Below are 23735 nucleotides of genomic sequence, written 5' to 3'. Positions count from 1 at the left end.
CCATCTGCTTGTCTCCATGGAAATGTTTTTGCTTTGCGTGGAATGTTCCATAGTTGGGCTTTCACTTATATACATATATAAATATATATATATATGTTTATCTCCATGGAGACAAGCAGGTGGTGTGCTTGTAACAAATCCAGTTAGTCAGGCCAGCAGAGAGTAAAACCCACTCACAGCCAGAAAAGATGTTTTACCGGGTGTTTTTGAATAGGAACATGTGTAATTGATCAAATGCTTTTTTAGCAGAGTCGCTTTAAATAAACAATACAACTATTTTATGACAATGTAGTGAATACGTAATCAATATTGATATTTTAAATAAATTCATGAATATCTTATTGGTTGGTGTATTGCTTATACACACATGTATAACACTAACTGGGCAATAATTACAAATAAATAATAAATCAAATCTAGATGTCTCAATTCAGTACATTTTTGTAAAGCCCAAAATCACAGCAGCAGTTGACTCTTAAGGCTTAACACGATCATTGATTTAACCAAAAGAAAGTTAGAAAATCCAGCAGTGAAACAGACACTGGTCAATAACAGACAGATTAACCAATATTCATAGGAAACGAGAAAATGGATAACAGTCCCAGAGCGCCCCCTGTCCTCAGACCCTCCTCCTACAATGAACAACGCAAACAAACCTGGTGGGAAAAAGACAAACCTCTAGGAGAACCACTGTGAAGGAGAGATCCACTCCCATGGACTGAACCAGGACTGAACCAGGATAGGCAGGCTATAGATGTGTCCAGGACTAACATGCATCCATTTGCAAATAAAGTTCCAGTCTGTATAGCCAGAGTTCACTAAAGACTAAGGGATCGAGGGGGGCTCATCCAGGGGAGGGTAGGAGTCATGTCTTTGGTGATAATCCCAATAACAATAATCAGATGACGTGCTCTCTGTTCATCAGTAATGCACGGTAAGGTGCACTTTCTGTAATTTGAGGGTCTGCTACAGGCTTGTCTCCACGGAGATTTTATTGCTTTTCCTGGAATGTTCCACAGAATGGCATTTAACATATTTATCTCCATGGAGACAAGCAGCTCATGGCAAGAATGCATGTATTTCAACCTATTCAAAAAGACCTGTAACTGAAGAAATGCAAGCCAGATTTATAGATATAGATAAGAGAATCTTTATTTGTAACACAATGGGGAATAGTCCAAGAACTACAGGAGAGTAGATATATGCAGTCAAAATGAAAGATGAATGACTATTTACGTGCTTTACTATTTAAAGGTAACTTCCAGGAGGTGACAAGTCATATGATTTCACAGAAATAGAAAGTTAAAACCATTTTGGAAAATTCTCCATAGATATGTTTTATGACATACTGTTGAAGATTATAGCCAAAGGAATGACATTTCCATGGAAACAGGCAACCCACCTCCAGGCCAAATAAGAGTCAGTTTTGTGGAGATGCAAGCCTACTCACAGTAGGATGTATGGTTGTGTAAGTTTTACCAGTGCAATAAAAAATCCTAAATGAAACAAAAACATGTTATTACTTTGGCTTACTGTGCAGTGTTGGGTGATGTGGCACAAAAATATCATGATTTTCTTGGAGCCAGATCACTATCAACAATTTATATTTTACTAAAATATTTTAAATTTTCAAATTACCTGTAAGAAGTAAATAAAAGTCGAACTCCTTCTGAAAATTCACACTTCACTGTAATTATTTAAATCCAGCTGTCACTTACCCAGAGGCTGACCAATAGGAAAGGTGGGAGAGAAAATGTGTTTTTGAGCCGATAGCTGCAGTGGATAGAGAAATGGTGAAAATAGCAGATTGTCTCAGGGATCAGAGCATAATTTAATTTATATCACCATATCCCCAGCTTTACTGGGAAAATGGAATAAAACAAGGCTACAAAATGATTATGTATAATAATTGGCTATGTTATACAGAATAAATCACATATAAAGTGACTTCAGTGAATTGTAACAGTGACGTATGGTAGTCAAAATCAGATATTAATTCATACAAAAACTAGTCACATTCACAGGACAGAAATGAACCTCTCCTAATTAACATTAGAATGATCTTGAGCTGTATCAGAACGAGTATAAGACACATAGACTAGTAAACGCCCATGGAGCACTATGGAAACTACCTGGACGACTGCAGGATTACATCGATGTAAGACCACATGATAATATAAATCTAAAAGGAAGTACGATGATTAAATGTTCAAAATCATGCTCTACTGTCAAAATAGTGTTTTTTGCGTAGTTTTCATGACGACACTGCTGTGATGATTTACATTCTGTTACAGTATTGCATACACTCCTGATAAAAAATTTTAAGACCAGTTGAAAAATTGCAAGAATTCACACTTTGCACTGTTGGATCTTAAAAAGGTTCTAAGTAGAGCTTCAGAATGCAAAAAGAAGAAATGGGAGTGAGACAAAAAAAATTGAGTAAGCAATTTATTTCAAACAAGCATTAAACTGAAATAGGCTGTTCATCAGCTGATCAAAAGTTTAAGACCACATCTCAAAAAAACCCCAAACTCCCTAAAATAGAAATTAAATTTTCAAAAACTGACTCAGTAATGAGTAGCTGCGCCATTCTTGTTAATCACCTCAAAAATTTGTTTTGGCATGTTTGATACTAGTGTTTCCAGGAGGCTAGTGGGAATGGTGAAGAAAATGGTGTAACTAGTGTCCATTTTTGTAAACTTCCCCTGCTATCCAACCCCAAATGTTTTCAGTTGGACTTAGATCAGGGGAACACGCAGGAAGGTTCAAAAGAGTGATGTTATTTCTCTGGAAGAAGTCCTTTGTTGGGTGGACATTATGAACTGCAGCGTTGTCCTGTTGGAAAAACCCAGTCATTACCACACAGATGATGGCCTTTAGTCATGAGGGATGCCCCCTGCAACATCTCCACAGCCAGCTGCCTTTTGATGCCTCTGCACAACCTGAAGCTCCATTGTTCCATTGAAGCAACAAGCCTCCCAGATTATGATGGCACCCCCTCCACTGTGCTGTGTAGAAAACATCTTAGGTGGAATATTCTTGTCCTGCCAGTAACGTTGGAAGCCATCAGGACCGTCAAGGTAAATTTTTTTTCTCATCAGAAAATAAAACTTTCTTCCACCTTTCAATGTCCCATGTTTGGTACTCTTGTGCAATTTTGCGCCGTTGAAGGAGACGAGGTCTTTGAAGGCGTTTTTTTTGTTCTTAAAACCCTTCTCTCGCAGATGCCGTCTAATGGTTATGGGACTGCAGTTGGCATCAATGGCAAGCTTAATTTGAGCCGAGAATCGTCCCGTGTCTTGGCGGACAGCCAATCAGATCCTCCGGCTCAGGGCCGGTGAAATTTTTTTGGGTCTACCACTTGACTTTTTTTCCCATAACCCTCGGAATCTTTTAAGAAGTTTAAAATGACTGTTTTACTGCGTCCAACCTCAGCAGCAATGGCATGCCGCGAGAGGCCTTGCTGATGCAGCTCAACAATCTGACCACTTTCAAAGAGAGAAAGCTTTTTTGCCTTTGCCATCAGGAGGTTGTGACAGTGTAGATACCTGACAGAAAATTACACTGAATCCACATTTTAAAAGCCCAAATCTTCGCAAAAGGCTATGGTCTTAGGCTGTTCATCAGTTGATCAAAAGTTTATTGTAGTTTAATGGTTGTTTACAATAAATTGCTTACTGTCAATTTTTCAACTGGTCTTAAAATTTTGATCAGGAGTATAATTGTTACAGGTGTATGACGCATATACAGGGTTGTTCAATGTACAGTCAGCAGGAAGAAAACCCTTATATGAAGTTGGAAATTAGTCACGCCATTGACTATTATCCCTTTACAAATTAATAAAATAAGGAATGATGTGATCTAATGGATGTGATTTTGTGTTTGCACAGGAGCCAGAGCTCTCGTACCAGTTGTCCGTTTCTTTAGACCCTCAGCTCTTCAAACCCATCGATGGCATAGAAGTAAGGAAATCTTGTGTTCTACTGTTCAGCATTGTAGTCTTGGTTGACCCCTGATAGTTCAAAGGTTAGGCCTAAATGTTACCCTTCTGTTGCAGATGTCCCCTGAGCGCCCCCTTGTGTCTCCAGAGCCACAGTACATTACAGTACCACAATACAACCCACAACCACTATACATCCCACGACCCCCAGTTGTGAGGAGCCCCATTGAGGAGACCTGTCAGGATGAAGGTAAGAGTTTTTCCATCCTATCTCAGACCTTAGATAGACATGAATAAATAAATTCAAGTTTAGCTGCAGCAACATTTCCACTGCACTTCTCAGTTGCGTTTGTGAGCCAGTTAAAGGTCTCAGTGCGGCCCAACAGGTGAAGAAGTAGTTGCACCCTTACCGATTTCTTACTTTTTCTGTACCTTTGTCACTCGTAGCCATTTTAGATCAAGCAAACTTAAATATTAGACAAAGATATCTCACAAGTAAACACAAAATGCAGTTTTAAGTGCTAATTTTATTTATTAAGGGGAAAAAAGCCATCTGAACCTACATGGCCCATGTGAAAAAGTAATTGCCTCCTAAACCTAATAACTGATTGAACCACCCTTAGCAGCAACAACTACAGTCAAGCAATGAGTCTTTCACATCGCTGTGGAGGAATTTTGGGCCACTTTTCCATGCAGAATTGTTTTAAATCAGTACATTGGAGGGTTTCCGATCATGAACCGCCTTTTTAAGGTCATGCCACAGCATCTCTATTGGGTTCAGGCCTGGACTTTGACTAGGCCACTCCAAAACCATTTTGAAGTGGAGTTGCTGGTGTGCTTTGGATCATTGTTCTGCTGCAGAACCCAAGTATGCTTCAGCTTGACATCACAAACTGATGGTTGGACATTCTGATTCAGGATTTGTTGGTAGAGAGTAGAGTTCATGGTTCCTTCAATCACAGCAAATTGTCCAGGCCCTGAAGCAGCAAAGCAGCCCCAAACCATGACACTACCACCACGTTTCACTGTTGGCAAGGTATTCTTTTTATCAAATGCTGTGTTCATTTTATGCCAGGTGTAATGGGATGCATTCCCTCCAAAAAGTTCAACTTTTGTTTCATCAGTCCACAGAATATTTTCCCAAAATCTTTGGGGATCATCAAGATGTTTTTTGGCATAAGTGAGATGAACCATTGTGTTCGTGTTCTTTTTTTGTCAGCAGTGGCTTTCGCCTTGGAACTCTGCCATGCATGCCATTTTTGCCTAGTCTCTTTCTTTTTGAGTTATGAACACCGACCTTTACTGGGGCAAGTGAGTCCTGCCGTTGTTTAGATGTTTTTCTGTCAATTACATCTGCTTCTGAATTTCTTTGGATCGCAGCATGATGTCTTGGGTTCAATATGGCCTACTTCACCTTGTCAGACAGGTTCCATTTTATGTGATTTCTTGATTTGAAAGGTCTGGCAGCAATCAGGCCCGGATATGGCTATGAAATTTAACTCCACTTTCCACAATAATGATTAATCACAGTTCTCATCTCATCATTTAACAAGGGGGGCAGTTACTTTTTCACACAGGATCATGTAGGCTTGGATAGTATTTTTCTCTTAACAAATAAAATCATCACAGAAAAGCTGCATTTTATGTTTACTTGGGTCATCTTTGTTTAATATTTACATTTGTTTGATAATCTGAAACAGTTAAGTGTGTCGCACATGCAAAAAAGTAAGAAATCAGGAAGGCAAAGCTTTTTCACAGCACTGTAGGATCAGTAGATCCTATGTCAGGGCAGTTTGTGGAGAGTAGCAGCCCTCAGGACAAAAGTGTTCATCCTATGTGCCCTACAGCTTACAGTCAGTCTCTAGGGGTAACCAGGTGAATTCTGGAGACACAATAAGAAAGCTCTTTCCTTATGCCTCTTACTCTGCTCTGTTTTTGCAATTGGTGAGAGATGGGACATTCTTTTGGGACGGTCTTCCAGTGCACTTCATAGAAACTTCTTGTACGTGAGATAAATAACAGTTAATGCTTCACTTGTTGATTCTGCAGAAATCTACACTGTTACTTCTCTGCTTTATTTTTTCCCCTTTTTTACGCATAATCCGTCATGAACGGACTATGCGTCTGTCAGATTAGTCAATCACGCCGAAGTGAGACACAATATGGTTCCAGCCCCACATGTCTTTGTAAAGTTTTGTCAAGATTTTTTTTTTTTTTCCTCAGGTAGCCACAAAAGCAGCTAACCACTTTTGACATAGCATTGTCAGCCATCTGCTTGCCTCCTTGGTGATTGGTGCTTTGCTAGAAATTGTATACTGTATGTAAGATGGATTTAATGCCATGCGGCATATGGCATTAATTCTATCTTGTATTTATTTTATTGCAGACGTCTTATGGCTAAAACATATCTCCATGGAGATGGATAAGTCTAATTACAACATTCCAGGCAAAGCAGTAACATCTCCATAGAGACAAGCAGGTGACGGCTCCTCCACTCAGACATACAAAGACTTGCTACATTGCAGACATTTGGCAGCTCAAACCTTGAATGTTTTGTCACATAGAAATCTTCAAAGCTCCATTGGTTTATTCTTAGATTTACTCAAAATGGGGTGTGACAAATCTGTTGAGGATCCAAATTTCCCGATTGAATGTTGTGATCTGAACTGTGATTTAGTCTGTGCAGAGGAGGAGGAGGCAGAGGAGGAGGAGGTGGTAGTGGAGGAAGAGGAGGAGAGGATCCCTCATGTGCAGATGACCCCTCTCCCGCCCACTCCCCCGGAGCCGCCCAAGTACTGCTGCGACGTGTGCGGGCGCTCGTTCCCCAGCGGTGGCGGACTCAAGCGCCACTCCCGCACTCACACGGGGGAGCGGCCCTTTGTCTGCTCAATCTGCGGCCGCGGCTTCAACCAGATCGGCAACCTCAAAACACACTACAAAGTCCATCTGGGTGAGGGTTTTTATGTTCAATCAATCAATTAATCAATCAATCAATCAGTACCACTTTATTTGTCCCGAGGGGCAATTTAAGCACACTGAGCAGTGAAATACAATAATAATAGAGAGCTCAAACAAAAGTTTCAGTGCAGCTCAACAGGCAGGGTCACCAGATCCTGTGTCAGGGCAGGTCGAGGGGAGTAATGGCCCTCAGGACAAAAGTCCCTCCTCTGTGTCCTCTGTGTCCTGAAGCATCACAGTCGTGTTTAGGGTGAGCCAGGTGAACTCTGAACACACAGCAGGAAAGCTTCTCCTCGCTCTGTTGTTTTGGTCGGTGATGAGACAGGCCACTCCCTCTGGAACGTCTTTTGCATTATTTGGTGTAGAAAGCCTGTTGCACTATTGTAAAAAGTCTGCAGCATTTCAAAGCTAGCTGGTTAGCATAGCTAGCTCCATGCAGGGTTGCTATGAATACAGGAAAAACAAACCGCTCAAAGCACACAATCCCATAATTCTTAACTTGCTTCCTTTGAACTGCATATGTTGAACTTCTTAGTTGGCCAAAATATTAAGTTAAAAATTTAAGATAAAAAGTTTAACAGTTTAAAAACTGCTCAGTGTGCCAGTCGGCCACAAGAGCCGCCAACCATGACCATGGCATGCATGGAATCTGCAATCGTGTTAAAATGACATATTTTGTATATTGTGAGCTTATGGGCTTCTACTACATACCTGTAGTAGACATTTCTGTCAAGAGAACAAGTTTTAAGAGGGCAAATGTTTGGCCACTCATCTGAGAGGGTTCTTCAGTTCTGATAGGGCCCTGGTGCCTCGTATCTGTCTGAAGAGAGGAGTTAGCCAGCATAACAAACTAGCACAACCTAATTGTTTATAGTAAGGAATATCTGTTAGTCAAGTTAATTGAACTACCCTAAGGTGTATAAAATATACAAAATATTACTCAGGTGACAGTTCACTCTTCAGGGTAGTCAATTAACTTAACTTTACTGTAAACAACTAGGGTGTGATAGTTTTAGGTTAGTTGGCTGCTCTCCTCAGTTCTAATAGGGTTCTGCCTTTTATCTGTCTGAAGAAGCTGCTTAGATGAGTGGCGACATATGAACTTTTTTCCAGTTGATGGAATTCTACACCAGAAAATTGAATTTGGATTAAGTAATCCCAGTCCCGTGGTTAACAAAAACAATTAATTACTTTATCAACTGAATCAACCCAGCTTTCTCTTCCAGGTTTTTCCAAATACTTTATCAAATATTACAGATAATATCTATAAATGTTATAACTGTATTGAAATATTTCTTGTCCTATTTTTGCCATTTTAGTTTAAACATTTGTAATCAGTTGTTTTGAAGTCACTGTAGTTGAATGATGTTGGCACATCTGCCAGAAACTTTTACATATACACTAATATACACAAATAGGCCATGGGCATCAACTGGTGACAAGCTCTGCAACTAAAATGCCTGACAGGTAACCCAGCAGACATGACACAGAAAGTCAGGTAAACACTGCCCTCTGCTGGCAGCACAAAATTGTAAGTCAGGACAGAATTATTTTTTTTATTTCTTATTACACATTAAAATATATTTGAAAATGACTCATTAACATTTATCCAGTTTCTTTACAGTAGGATTGTTTCGGTGTATTCACTACTGAGCCTACAATATCCTACTTCAATGTAGTGTTGTTACGATACTAAACTTTTCAAACTTAATTTTGATACTAAGGAACTCGATACTGATTAACACAATGAAGTAGTAGAATATAACTGTCATATACAAAATAATAGTAATTTCTTTATCTTAGCATGAGATGATTTTTAACAAAAAAAGTGAGTTTGACTAACTGAAAAACAGTTGACTAATCCTAGCTACTTGTGATTGTAATGAGGGACTTGTTTAACAGCACAAATTGGCAAACGTGTTGTAATTCCAACCAAACTATTTCTTTATGGTCAGACTGTGTTAAAATAAAGCTCAGATTAAAGTCTAACTTGCGTAACAGAGCTTCAGACATAGTAGTGCCTGCCGTTAGCCTCACACCTGCATTGAATGTTGAGGACATTAACTACAAAGTCTCAATATTCTAATGACTGTGTTTGTATTTGTAGGTAAAAAAGCCTCCGTAGATTTTGGCAGCGTGAGTGCTATCATGAACATGTCTGCGCTCCCGAAGCCCTCCCCGCCCGAACCCAAGCCCCCGCACAACCCCTCCACCCTGGACGCCGAGATCTTCTTCTGCCGCCGCTGTTCTATCGAGTTTGAGGAGAAGGACCAACTGGAGGCGCACATGAGGATCCACATTAAGCCCAAGCCCTACTCTTGCCCCGACTGCGGCAAGAAGTTCATTACGGAAAAGTACGTGGCAGTGCACCGGAGGATCCACACGGGGGAGCGGCCGTACCAGTGCTCAGAGTGTGACCACGCCTTCACCACCATGAACAACCTGAAGACCCACATGACTCTGCACACAGGGGAGAGGCCCTTCAGGTAGTGCAGCTCTCCTTTATTACCTTGTCAAAGGGAATCCCCCGATACAGTTCACCTATTTTATGCCATTTTCTGATCTCTGTTATATTGTTTCCTCATCAAAAACATGCCTGGACTTTGTTAAATGTGTATGACTGAAACAAAACACACACACAAACCCTGCATATTTAGGCTGAGTTCTTCTATCAAACAGAAAACACTCTGTTCCACCTTGTGTCATGTGGTAATGCAGGAAGTGCTCCACTGTGTTTTTAAACTCCATACACCCTCAGTAGAATCAAATGAATATTGTCAGCCAATCTCTGAAGTAAAAATTAAAAGGTTGAAAACTACCGCTTCATTACATCACAAGGTGGAACAGAGCATTTTGAGCTTTGGAGATGTAGACCACCTAATAATAAGATTTCTCAAACATGTGTGAATGAAACAAAAACTCCATGTATGTTTTTGATAAGGTAACAACAGCATTATAACATGGTTTAAAGCTCACAAAAGTCAATTTAGTGTAATATAGGACCTTTTAATGATGCTCTCTACTTTATTGCTCAGGCTCATACTTTATTGTGATTGGATGAGTACTTCTGTTACTCAAAGTGTGAACTATCAAAAGTACGGCATGACTTAAGTTGGTAAATGTAGTTATTATACCTAGTTATACCTTCAACAGGTAATGCCCCTTTGGTTGGCTTTGACCCTATAACTGCTAGACTTGAGCTTCATTTGACTGAAGCCTAATGCTAGTCCACTTTTTATTCTAGTCCACTTCTTTATACAGTCTGTGGTGTGACTCTGTGCACTGCCTCAATCTAATAATAAGGATAAAGCGTTATAACATAGACCAATGTGCATAATACTCACCCATTAATCTCATTCATTCGTGGGAAACTCTAGCAATCCACACCTGCTTCTCTTCAGCGTCTGAATAAAAGTTGTTCTGAAAAGGTGCTGTGTTGTAAGAGCTAGAAAGTGGTTACATTTAAATACCTACTTCCTGGTTTTGCAGTTTTAAATCAGTTAATGCTGCTTTAAAGAACTCATATTAGGAGAAACTGCCTTTTGAAGCGTTTCACACTGTTGATACACTTGCTTTAAGTCTTGTCTAGGGTTGTCAAAAGGATAGAAAATCAGATACTAATCGACCTTATAACTCATTTGAGCAGATATCAACACTAAAAAAGTCACTTTCACAGGGCAGAAATGAACCCTTTCTGAATAGCTTTAGAATAATCTTGAGCTGTATCACAAGTGTAAGGGATTATACAGATATAAGGCCACATGGTAACATGAAAAAAGTACTTCTATTTAATGCTGAAAATCATTCTATTGTCTAATTATCTAATCTATTAGATTGAAATTTTAGTTTGCTGGCAACACTAGTACTGACTAACTGCTTCATTTCAGATTTTATGGGAGTTTGGTGGCACAAATTGAGTTGATTTGTATAAGTCTTATACAACACTTATACAAGTGTGATTTTTTTTTTTTTTTTTTTTTTTTTTGCATTATTTCAATGTATGGTCCAGGTAGGTTGTTTTTAGACTATGTGGGTGAATTCTGACTATGGGGATTGCATATTTAGGCTGTGTTCTTCTCTCAAACTGAAACACTGTTTTCCACCCTGTGATGTCATCAAGTGATAATAACAGGAAGCGCTCCCCTGATTTTTTTTTTTTTATCCATACACCTTCAATAGAGTGGAATTGGCAAATTTTGAATCTACAACTATTCACCTCACTGAAACTACTTCACTTCTCTTTACACCAGAAGACTTTGTAAACTTGTGTGTGACAATCTCCACTGAACCAGACTACAAAATTGTACAATGAAATTTTTTTTTTTTTAAAGGTAACAACTAAGAAATATCCTAGTGTATTGTAGAGTAAATCAGTTCAATTGAGGCAAAAATTAGCTGCTTTAAAACTACCACTTGATGACATCACAAGGTGGAACAGAGCATTTTGAGCTTTGGGAATATTCAAACATCCTAATAATCCAGGATTGCTCAAACATGTGTGAATGAAACAAAACATAACTCCAGGTTTATTGAGGAAGTAACGACATTCTAACACTGCTAAAATCTCACAGAAGTCAATTTTGCATAATATAGAACCTTTTAAAATTATAAAATGAAAAATATCAATGGTCAACAGTGTGACATGAAATTTAAAATAATTATAAATCTCATTGTAATGTTTGTTTTTTTCTCCTTCCAGCTGCTCCTTCTGTGACAAGAGCTTTCGGGTGAAGACCCACCTGAACAAGCACTACGAGGTTCACCTGAAGACGCGACCGTACATCTGCTCCGTGTGTGGGAAGGCCTACACCCGCGCAGAAGGGCTGACGGAGCACTTCAGGCTGCACACTGGAGAGAGACCCTACGTGTGCGCCCAGTGTGGAAAGAGCTTCAGCTACCGCCAGGGTCTGCTGCAACACAACCGCACCCACGCAGGGAAACGCATGGGCCCACATCGCCAGCTGGGCCGACCGAAGGAGCAGCCCAGCCCTGACCCATGAACTACTAAGAGCACCCTGTCGCTCTCATATGGAAAAGACATGTAAACGGTCCTATAGAATGCTCTGCCTGGCCAAAAAGGACGCACTGTACAAAAGAAAATTCACATGAGTTAAAGGTCCCGTATTACGCAAAATGGACTCTTGTGATGTTTTAGCCAGGTTAGAGTGTTTCTTCCTCATCAAAAACATTTGGAGTTGTGTTTTGTTACACAGGATTACACATGTTTGAGTAATCCTTTATTATTGGGCTATCCACATCTTCCAAGCTCAAAATGCTCTGCCCCACCTTGTGGTAGTTCTCAAGTTAACTTTTTACCTTTAGTTCAGCAGATTTAAGCAGTTCCAGGACTGAAATTATCCAAATGATTCAAGCGATGGTGCATAGTGTTTAAAAACACAGTGGAGCACTTCCTGTCCTGGCACATGATGTCACAAGGTGGAACAGAATCTTTTCTGTTTGAGAAGAACTTATGTGTGAATGAAAAAAAAACACAACTCCAGGTATGTGATGAGAAAACAACATTATAACAGAGATCAGAAAATGGCGTAAGATGGGCCCTTTAAGATTGCTTTAATTTAGAATGGTAATCTTTTGTTGTCATTTTGACTAGTTTGCATTTGTTAAGTGAGTCTGATTTTAAATATTTTTATCTAATTTCCAGATGAAAAAAGTGGAGTATGATTTTCACTGAAATTGTTAACTATATAAGTCAAACGTGTGTAGATCTTGAAGACTTTGCGGAGCACCTCCTGATGTAACAAAACAAATGGATGAGATACTCCCTATACAAAATGACTTCTATTATTTATTCAAAATGGATTCATGGAATAACTTGGTCCCAGTATATTCGGGTAACCAGCTGACCTCGTTCCAATGGGAGAGTCTTACCTATTTGCTCAGTTAACCCCTGTGCCTTGTTTATATGCTGTTATTATTGTCATATTAATGTGCTACATATAACTTTGTTTTTATTGGTAAAAAAAAAAAAAGTTAGGTAAGCCTTATCTTTAACAGTGTATGTTTGTCCATGTGTATTTTCTGTTCATTATTTATAAACACATAAACACACCTTATCTTCACCCAGTCTCTTTTTGCTGCAGTTTGATTTGACTTCAGGCCCCAGGGAAAATCCCAGAACAACCATAAATCGTGTTCACAGTAACATCATTTATTGGTGCCACTGTGGCACCTGCAGTTTCTGCAGTCATCCACACAGGAGATCGAAGGATTTGCCTGGATCTACACTGCTCATCTGTGACCCTTTTTGTTTAGTTTGGGGTCCAGCTATTTTGCAGGTGTTATCTGTACAGAAGCACAGCACTACCTGATCTGAAGATTATAGGATTGTAATCATTAACCCAGTTTATTGCATTACATTCCTGACTTTTAAAGGAACTGCATGTACTTTCATAAACTTGACCTATCTGTGTCTAAAGATATGAGGTAAACATGTTAAAATCAAACAGCTTTTACTGATAACAATTGTAATGCTGATTTATTATTAATTACAAAAACATTATACATGTTGTCCCTTTCATTTATGTTGTAATTTGGTTCTCAAGATGATTATCCAATCAAAAAGCAGAATGAGCCTCTATACACTGAGAATGATAAAAACTAGTATGTGTCCTCTGTCAGCAGGTTAAGGCAAGTGGGGATTGTAATAGCTTTAAAACAACAAAAAAACAACGGTGAGAATACAAGCTACATACAGTTCCTTTAAAAAGTAAACTTATCCAATGTTATATATTAGGTTACTTATTAATTTTTTTTATATTGTTCATCTGTGGTTGGACTTTATTTTGCATTAAAATCACGCTATCAGTGTTTTTAATCACAGCTCATCAATGCTCATTAACAAACACAAATATTATTTTCAGACTCTAAAATGTACATTTTCATTCTGAGAAGATTTATTATGGACTATTATTACAGCTAAAATACTGTGCAGTAAAACCCAGGATGGTGAAGCTCTTCTCTCTGTTTAGCCGGAAGTAGTTTTAGTAACACGTGTGGACTTTACAGAGGCACAAAGGTGCTCGATGGTCTGTCGCTGCCCACCTGCCGTCCTCCCCCGGTGCTCCCGGTGCTCTTGGTGCTCCCTGGTCCGTATCCAGTCCGTACCCGTCTCTCTTGTGGCAGAGCCGCAGACTGGTCACGGTCCGGGCTGGAGCAGTTCGTCGGCTCGGGTTAGGTCTGGATGTGTGGGCTGGATGATGTGGCGTCGCGGCTGCGCCTCCAGAGGTCAGTGCTGAGGTTGGTCCGAGCCCATTGTCTGAGCAGAGCTAGCCCCGAGCTGTCCACTCACCAGACGGTCTCTGTGCACTCGTCTCCCGGGCTTTAGTTCACCGGTCCGGCCTCTGCCCCTCTCCGTCCCGGGCTCTTAATTAGCTCTAGTAGCTGCGGAGCTAGCTGTGGGCTAACGGCTAACGAGCACAGAGCCATGTCCGGGCTAACAGGCTAATCCCAGTCCACACAGCCCGAGCTGGTCCAGAGCTGGTCTCGCCGCGGACACGTCCAGCTGCTCCGGCCCGGGCCCCTGCTTCAGGACCCGGCTCCAGGTCCGACTCCAGGTCCGACTCCGCACCGCTGGAGCTGTGTGCGATGAGAAAGAGCTCACCTGAAACACAACAGGTTCGTAAGGCGCTGGCCCTTTTCTTCTGTCAAATACTGTCAGTGCTAATAAAGCTCAATCTAGCCATTCTGGCTAATTATAATTGTAGAGTGTTTTGTCTAACCGTGTGTTCTCCTCCATTATTTCCACACCCCCACCCTATCGTGGGCTTTCATTATTCAGCGTGTGCCATTTCAGCTCTGCCGTAGTGTCCTTGAGCAGGACATCAGGGCCCTCGGGCTGCAGCTCTGAATGGGTTATGTGCACATAAAGCAGACCGTGACCGGGTTACACGCCATACACTTGTTATGAGTGCAGCAGTGTGCACAGGCACATAGAGCACTGTATCCGAGCCTGCATCATGCGGGTGAATGGATGGTCAGCAGCATTGTTCAGTATATTCGCGAGATGCGTGTTGTTTACAGGGTAGACTCACAGCATCGGTGTATTCTTGGCCTGCTTGATATGGCCAATTGTGTGTGTGTGTGTGTGTGTGTGTGTGTGTGTGTGTGTATGTGTCTCTGTGTTAGATCCTTTTCACCTCGACACATTTTGTACATGTCATTGTGATCATACATTTGATGTTTACTAGATGTGAAATTAATTTGTGGTTCTTTTCAGGAAGTGGAAAGATGGGTTCTGAAAATCCAGATGAGCATGGGCCGACGATCGACCTGGGTCAAGACGAGCTACACGTTGGAGGTTTAATCAATTCAGATGGAGAAGAGATGGACTTTTCTGAGCCAAGTCAGTCCTCTGCGCATGTGCTTGTTGTAATGACAGTACTGAGTTTGTGATGATGACCATTTTCTTGTGTCTCTCCCAGAAGATGGCAGTGAGTCCATGTTTGGACAGGGGCAGGATGAGCGGCCACAGTCTGACACCCTCTGCCCTGTGTGTGGGAAAGACTTCCAGTATGCGTCCAAACTGCAGCGGCACCTCCGCACGCACTCCGGAGAGCGGCCCTTCCCCTGCTCCTACTGCGGCAAACCTTTCACGGAGAAGGGCCTGCTCATGGTGCACGAGCGTCTGCACACGGGAGAGAAGCCTTTCCCCTGCAGCTTCTGTGACAAGAGGTCTGTCTCAAAGCTTCCATGTTTACTAAGGAATGGGTTACCAAAAATTTGAGGCCGGGACCACTGCACAATGAAAACAACTTAGAAAACATGTTAAACCAGGGTTGACATTGTTTATTTAAATAGTGATTAGACTCAATTTCATTAAGATACTGATGCATATTAAAAAAATGAATCATACGCCCCAGTCCACTGTTTTTATACAGTCTATGCCCCCCCAGCTCATGTCTCGCGACCTCGAATTTGGGAACCACTGTACTAAGTCTCAAAGTACTGGGCCAAATTCCACAGCCTGCTGCTCAGATGTGTGCCCCTGACTGTGTGTGTGTGCGCAGGTTCACCAGTCAGGGGGAGATGAAGCTCCATGAGCGCACCCACACAGGGGAGCGGCCCTACAGCTGCCGCCTTTGCGTCAAGAGCTTCTCCAGGCACTGGCACCTGAAGAGCCACCTGGAGGCCATGCACGCCCACGTGGTGGAAGGCTTCATCCGCAAGAAGTTTCCTTGCTCCCAGTGCGAGAAGAGCTGTAACTCTGCGGCCGAGCTCCGGGACCACCAGAGGACCCACACCGGGGAGCGGCCATACCAGTGCTCCTTCTGTGACAAGGCCTTCGCGTTGGCAGGTGAGAGGACTGCATTTTTCCAATGTCCAGAAGTGCTCTGGAGTAGAAACAGAAAAGATGACACAATATTGAATCATTCATTATAGTCACCAGAACACATGTGTTATGTCCATTGCTGTACCGCCATTGGAGAGGGAGGGGTTAAGGCTTGTTTTCCTCCGCAGATGCTGGAGGAAAGTGATTCTATAGACAGAGGGTTACTACTCCTCCCAGACTCATCACACATCTCACACTATCAAATGTTCCTTGCCTCACCCTGGCTCTTTAGGCACCCTGGTTCGACACGAGCGTCTACACACAGGCATCACGCCATACCACTGCACAGAGTGTGGGAAGACCTTCTCTCAGCAATGGACCCTCACCACCCACATGCGCACTCACAATGGGGACCGTCCCTACAAGTGCTCCCACTGCGACAAGTCCTTCGTGACCCCCGGAGAGCTGCGCAGACACAGCCACATCCACTCCGACGATCGCCCCCACGAGTGCCCCGAGTGTGGGAGGCACTTCAAACTGGCACAGACCCTCCGCAACCATATCAGGACCTGTCACCGCAAGCCTGGCCAGGAGAGTGCTCAGGAAAGGGGGCACAACTCAGGGCGGGTCACCACAACTGAAGGTCCTACTGCTGACCGCAAAATGGTTAACCAGCGTACATCTAACCGGGCTCCATTTAACCGGCCTGCAGATGTCCATTCTACTGCTACTGACCAGGTGAGCCCTAGCCACACTGACCACACAGATGAATCTGGCCTATCCACAAAGATAATGCATGTTTCAATCATGCACATATGGTGTTCTAGGGTCTAAAAATAGGTTGAAGGTCAGAGAATTGATACGCGCTCGGACCAAGTTCTATCCTTAGGCAAGTCGGTTCACCCACATTGCCTACTATAAATTTGGTGGGAGTGAGTGGTGATTGTCGGAGGGACCGATGGTGCAGCTTGGCAGCTTTGCTTCTGCCATTCTGCTCCAGGGCAGCCGTTTCTACAACGGAAACCCTTGAGTGTGGAATGAATGAATAATGACACAGTATAGTGCTTGTAAAGTACATAACAAGTGACCCTGGTAATTCCCAGGAGCACATTATCTCACCCCTTACCCATAAGCCTCTTTTGCATTGGCACAGTTCGCTTGGGGCCTTGCGACGGGTCGGTTTGGTGCGGCTCCCTCGAGTCCAGTTGTGTCCTTGCTCCAGGCTCTGGGTCCAGGGGCAGGGCTCTGCTCCGTGAGATACTAACGTCACAGGAACATAACTTATGTTTGCTTAATGAATAAAACCTACATCATATCTGAATTATACTTTTAAACATAAGGCTCTTTTTTCTGTCAGCTTTTTCTGCATTATTTCACTTCTTTATGCCCCTTAACCACTTTTAACCTCTTTTTATGCAATGCAGTGGGTTTGATGCATTATGCACTGGAAATATAATATTTTTTATCCTTTATACATGAGTGCCGTGCATCATAAACAGTAAAAATGCGTTGCAAAACAAAGTGCAAATGCAACAGCAAGTGGCTCAACATATAAAGTCACTGTTGATGATTATTTTGTTTATATCTGCTTTTTGCAGTCTTGTTTTTGCCTGACTTTGTTCTCTTGTCCAATCATGTCATTTAGTAGTTAACCACGCCTGGAGCTGTACTATACCGGCTCCACATCCCTCCAGGGTTCACTTTAGACAGTGTAGACACTTGCGACCCATGCCGATTCGGTCCAAAGTGAACCACTGGAAATGAGGCTAACGATCTCTTCTGTTCTGTTTGTCCAGCCGGTCCACCGTCCAAGGGTTCCACAGACCCCCTCCCCAGCAGCAGCCCCCCCTCGCCACGCTGACCCCCAGAGTGAGGCGGAGTCCCTGGAGCACCTGGACCACAGCTCTAGTCCTGTCAGTGTGGTGGTGAAGGAGGAGGAGGAGGAGACACCTCTCTGTGGTAAGTGCACATTATATAACCCAGACCACATTATAAAAGTCCTCAATCTTAGTTTAGTTTGGGTAATCCTGCATGTTTAGTCCGTTTACTTCTCCAGAGTTTAGGACATGTGGTCATTTATGAAGTTCCAACATCTAAATACTAGGGGTGGGATAAGACACAATTTCTACAAGAGCATACATGATACAAGATTAGGTCAACAAGAACATGACAAGATTTTCATCAATCATCAAATCAAATTTTTACATAATTTACAGTAAATAAATGGTATGATCCAGTTCACATAAAAAAATGTAAAGTCTTGTTGTCATTGTTGCTTTTTGGTTCAAGAAATGTTACTCCCCAGCACTTAACCCTTTTGTCTAATCCAGTGCTTCTCAAATAGTGGGGCAGGGGGGCGCGGTGAGATGCCTGGTGGGGGCGCGTATGACTCCGCGTATGACACTGTAGATACTGTAGACAGCGCGTACGCAGCGCGCACACAGCAACGAACAGGAGAGAGCGAACAGATCGTGACACAGGGCAGTGAACAAGAAACACTTTTGCTAAAGAGACACTATGGAAAACATTTTAAGAGGGATGAAAAGAAAGGCGAAGATAGACAGAGGTAATGAGACGCACGAAAGTCACCCGAAAAGTAAAACGAGAAAGTCTGATGAAGCATATTTAGCACTTGGCTTCACCGTGACTTCAGTGGGACACGAGGACAGACCGGTGTCTGCTGTGTCTGAAAATGTTGGCAGCGGACAGTATGAAGCCAAATAATTTAAGGTGCCACCTCATTACACCTCAGTCACGCTGATAAGACGCTGGAGTTTTTTCAGTGTAAACGTGCCGAATATTGCCAACAATCATCCCGCTTTGTGAATGTCACTTAAAACAGCAAGCACTGTTAGCATCATATAAGGTGGCGTACCAAATAGCTAAATTGTTTTAATTTGATATTTATTTAATTTTAATGTATTATTTTGATATTTATTTAATTTTAATTTATTAATATGATATATGATGTTTATTTAATTTTACTTTTTTATTTGATATTTAATTAAATTTCATTATATTTTATTTTATTTTTTCAGTATCAAATGGTTCAACCGGTTGTTCCAACAATATGTATAGTTCAAATAAGGACAAAATAAATAAAAAAATAGTAATAATTTTATTATTTAATAATAATCGCGGGGGGGGGAGCACTGGTCTAATCCAAATGTAAACAAGGAAGAAAAAATCTCACAAAATCATTCTCATGTGTGCACAATCTTGGGGCACAAGATCTTGTCCCATCCTTTCTACTGCCTCATTGGAAATGGAGTTGATGTTTAGGAAAGTATATTATCTAAAGACAGACATTATTTTAAGTTAGAAAATGTGAAATACTTCCCAAAGTGACCAAAGGCATGTTTAAAAGAGAATTAAAGAATCCATGTGTTTTAAGTGGCCCTACGTCTGCCAACATGTCTAAAGGATCAGCATGTCTGGTGTCTGGTGTTTCTTTTAATAATAATATTATTGAAACATGATTAAAAATGAAGTCATATTACACCCCATTCTTCACATGAACTGCATTCTGCATATAGAGTATGTGCTAAGGAATGTGATTGTTCTCCAGCTGTAGGAGCGTCCAGGAGGGAGCAGCAGCCCCAGAGGGACAGTCCACATGAAGCCGTGAGAAAGCCTCCAAAGAAACGCAAAGTCAAGGTCCGAGTGAAGAAGGAGGAGAAGGAGGAGGAGGAGCCCATGAACTGTGAGTCTACCATTCAGGCCAAATGTTTAGGTACAGTAGGGGAGATTTGTACATTTTGTCAAATTAGTCAACTTTTCTTTATATTTTGATGGATGTTGGCTAATTATATTCAAATTAAATGGGAATTTTCATAGGAAAAATGGGTCTCAATCTAATTTAGTTATGATTTTTCAAAGACATCAGCACCATGCTAGCTTTGCCAAAAGAACACTGAGTCATGAGGAGGGGTCTTATGCCGCGTTCAGACCGCGGCGTCAGGGCGTCGGATTTACATGCAGAGTCTAAGGGGGATGCACATGTAGGCTGGTCCAATGCACATCTGAGTTGAAAAATCTGAACTTTTGGCAAAATTGCCGAAAATTTGCTGAAAGCGTCTGCCCTCAAATGCAAAGGCGTCCAAATAGAGGCGTTTTGTGCGATTTTGACGCAGCAGTCTTAACGCAGCATTACAGTGAGACCTGACCGGCTCTGTGCTGTCCCTCTGTAGTGTCCATGATGAACTCTGCTAAAGTGAAAAGGGGGAAGTGCCCGGGCATGCCCTCAAAGCAGGAGGAGCTGGATGACCCGTCCAAGAGCCCGTTCTGCTGTGGTCTGTGTGGGCGAGACTGTCGGAAGATGTCCGCTCTGCAAGTGCACATGCGCATCCACTCAGGAGAGAAGCCCTACTGCTGCTCCTACTGCGGGAAACAGTTCACCCAGAGAGGCCAGCTCACCGGGCACCTCAAGATCCACACAGGGGAGCGGCCTTTCACCTGCCCCGACTGTGGAAAGAGCTTTGCCCACTCTGGAGCCATGAACCGACACCGACTCACCCACACTGGAGAGAGGCCCTACCACTGCCAAGTGTGCCCACGCACCTTCAACCAGTCCGGCCGCCTGCGCGAACATGAGAAGATCCACAGCGGAGAGAAGTTTGACTGCCCGCAGTGTGGTAAGGACTGGCTGATTTCACATCTCAGAGGGGGGCACGAGCCGGTGTTTTATAATAGTCATGATTTCTTAGCACACTAAACAACAGAACAAGCAATCCTTAGTGTCCTTCCCTTCCTTTCCAGATTGGGATCATCCATCATAAGGTGAACCTTTTGGGGGATATCATCATGTGTGTGACTGTGAGCACTACCACCTCATACTGCTGATACACCACACATAGAGCAGCCCATTCAACTGTCAGCCTGCACCAAATCTGGCCCAACTTCCGGTCCACGACTACTTTTTCTGACCTAAATGTCCCACCATCAGTGGGAGTGCAGAGGCGTATCATCCACTTTGCATTGTGCTGCAGACACACACATTACTCAGGCTGCCCTGAGTGTGGCTTGTTTTCCTGGTTAACACTTCATGGAATAAGAACACATCTCCTAGCACTGGCCAAGGCACTTCTCTCCTACCCCCCTCTCCCCTGTCATCCTCCTCAAAGGACACGTTATCGGCATATCCACGTGCGTCCACACACAAGCTCATATATGAGCCCCACGCACGGCTCAGTGCTGACCCGAGAGCCCGGTTCAGCCTGCGCTGCACTGCTCAGTGGCTTTAATGCACAGGACGCTGCTTGGAGCTCCCCTTTACCCGGGGCTGCTTACCCCTCCCCCCTCCCTGCGGACACTCCCGTGTATGCTACTGTGGTCTGGATCTCCCTTGTATTCACTGCCTATACAACGCCATTTAAGTGTGGGCATTTGGAGATGAGGGGATCAAATAACAGAGGAGGAGGCAGAGGAAAGCAGGGACAAAGCTCATAGTCAGCACAGAGCCTAAAAACACATCCTCATGTTTTATCAAAGGCATGGTCTAGCCTCATTGTATTGCTCAGTAGCTCGATAATTGCTTGTTAATTGCTTATTACACTGTGGAGAAAATAAAAGAATATCACTGTAAAGTTTTTTTACTGTTTTAATGATACATTTGTGTATGGGCCTATATTATTTGTTAAAAAATAAAACATAATATTGCCTATTTATAGCCCACACTATGCTAATTTTTGTTTGCCCCCCCTGAAAAGCCCTGCTAACAGTATTCTTTTGAGTGAATGCTTACTAGTAGTTGGCATTTTTTTTTTTTTTTAATGGTTGTGATTCTTGAGTAACATTTCTAACCATGACTAACCATGCTTGTGACTTGCCCAGGTAAGACATTCACCCGCGCGTCCAGCCTGAAGAACCATGTGCGTCTGCACACGGGTGAGCGGCCCTACATGTGTGACCTGTGTGGGATGGGCTTCACCCGCTCCCAGAGCCTCCGCCTGCATCGCCGCAAGCATCTGGGCCTCCAACCCAAAGAGGAGCCCGGAGAGCCCGACGAGCTGGATGAGAGCATGTTTGATGACTTCTACAGTGACCACAACTCTCCTATTAACATGTGTATAGCTGACCAACAGGACTGTGTCAACGGGAAGGGCAGTGATGAGCAGAAGGACCAGTGGTTAATAGGACACAGACTGTTTGACCCAGCTTCTCCTCACACCTCTGACCTGAACCACACATAACACTGGGGCTGGCCTCCTACATTCCTTTACCTCTGCTCCGTGTTCTACTGTTCTTTACACCTGTCCTCTTTTGGACCTCTGCTCAATCTTCTATTTATCTGTCCTCCTCTGGACCTCTGCTCCATCCTCTACCCTCCTGTCCTCCTCTGGACGTCTGCTCTGTCTTCTACCATCTGTCCTCCTCTGTACCTCTGTTCTTTCTTCTTCACATCTGTCCTCCTCTGTACCTGTTCGTTCTTCTTCACATCTGTCGTCCTCTGTACCTCTGCTTTACCTTCTACCCTCCTGTCCTCCTCTGGACCTCTGCTTTACCTTCTACACATCTGTCCTCCTCTGGACCTCTGCTTTACCTTCTACACATCTGTCCTCCTCTGGACCTCTGCTTTACCTTCTACACATCTGTCCTCCTCTGGACCTCTGCTCCGCCTTCTACATCCCTGTCCTCTGGACCAAAAGACCAGGCTGTGCACAGTGCGCTCATCACTACCTAAAACTATATTTATTTGGTGCACATGTGTATACAGCAGGTTCTTCCTGGTCCCCTCCTCTTGCTGTGGATGATGGATGGATCCTCTGTGCTTTCTCTCAGTCCAGATTCACACGGAGCACCCAGGGCCCATGTGGCCCTGTAGTTTATATTTGGGCCCTAGAGGCAATGTCATTGTGCTACTTTACCTCTGGTGTTCACAGCACATCTACTGGCCTGGTTGACACACTACAAATGTAGTAACATTCTTTTTTACTTTACTCAGCACAGCATTAATGGCTGTAACAGGAACAGGACACAACTTAGTTTTTCTACTAAACTGCAGGTTCAAAGCAGTGTTCTGGTGCATAAGCCAATGTGTGGGCCTTACCACCTCCTCTTCATGCTTGTTTCACATGGTTTAGCTCTCCAGTCGTGAGGTTTAAGCCTTAGGTTCATGCAGTATATGACTATGGCAGGTGAGACTCCTTTTTTCAGTCTGATCAGAACAAGACAAGAACAATCTACCTGAAATCACTTTGACCAATCAGTATTTAGTCCCAGCAGAGTTTTTGTTGACGATTCCGTTCACCTTTACATGTATATATGTATTCAGTGATTAGAATGATGATTATGGGGCTTGTGATGTCTGTGGAAGTCATTTGTTTTCATGTGTAAAAATACTGTAAACAACACTCACTTTCAATAAGTGCAATTGATATTCGGGCTTTAAAGCGAGACTTTAGCAGACTGTTACAGTTAGCCAAAATGTACAGTGTGAAATGTCTTAATAATCAATGTGTCTTGTGTTGGACCCCTCCTGATGTAGAGCAGACCTGCTGCCTCTAAACGTGTACGTTTATATCCAAAGCTCTCCAGTAACCATTTCAA

At 42.7% G+C, this 23735-nt stretch overlaps 1 protein-coding gene across 1 annotated transcript in view; it reads left to right on the top strand.

Annotated features, from left to right (window-relative positions):
* Positions 1–23735, top strand: part of LOC117371773 (zinc finger protein 850-like) — a 25149-nt gene extending 1414 nt beyond the window's left edge. The window contains exons 3-15 of the mRNA XM_055225906.1: positions 3891–3962; positions 4058–4190; positions 6618–6890; positions 9006–9384; positions 11598–11893; positions 15135–15260; positions 15340–15589; positions 15925–16211; positions 16480–16925; positions 17984–18146; positions 19756–19890; positions 20378–20821; positions 22020–23735. Of these exons, the coding sequence (XP_055081881.1) occupies positions 3891–3962; positions 4058–4190; positions 6618–6890; positions 9006–9384; positions 11598–11893; positions 15135–15260; positions 15340–15589; positions 15925–16211; positions 16480–16925; positions 17984–18146; positions 19756–19890; positions 20378–20821; positions 22020–22378 (3363 nt within the window). The 3' untranslated portion in view covers positions 22379–23735. The remainder of the gene's footprint in view (positions 1–3890; positions 3963–4057; positions 4191–6617; positions 6891–9005; positions 9385–11597; positions 11894–15134; positions 15261–15339; positions 15590–15924; positions 16212–16479; positions 16926–17983; positions 18147–19755; positions 19891–20377; positions 20822–22019) is intronic.

This window comes from Periophthalmus magnuspinnatus, chromosome 1 (genome assembly GCF_009829125.3).
Source record: "Periophthalmus magnuspinnatus isolate fPerMag1 chromosome 1, fPerMag1.2.pri, whole genome shotgun sequence".
Taxonomy (NCBI): Eukaryota; Metazoa; Chordata; class Actinopteri; order Gobiiformes; family Gobiidae; genus Periophthalmus; species Periophthalmus magnuspinnatus.
The sequence above is the reverse complement of the archived record's forward strand: the minus strand, read 5'-3'. Positions and strand labels throughout refer to the sequence as shown.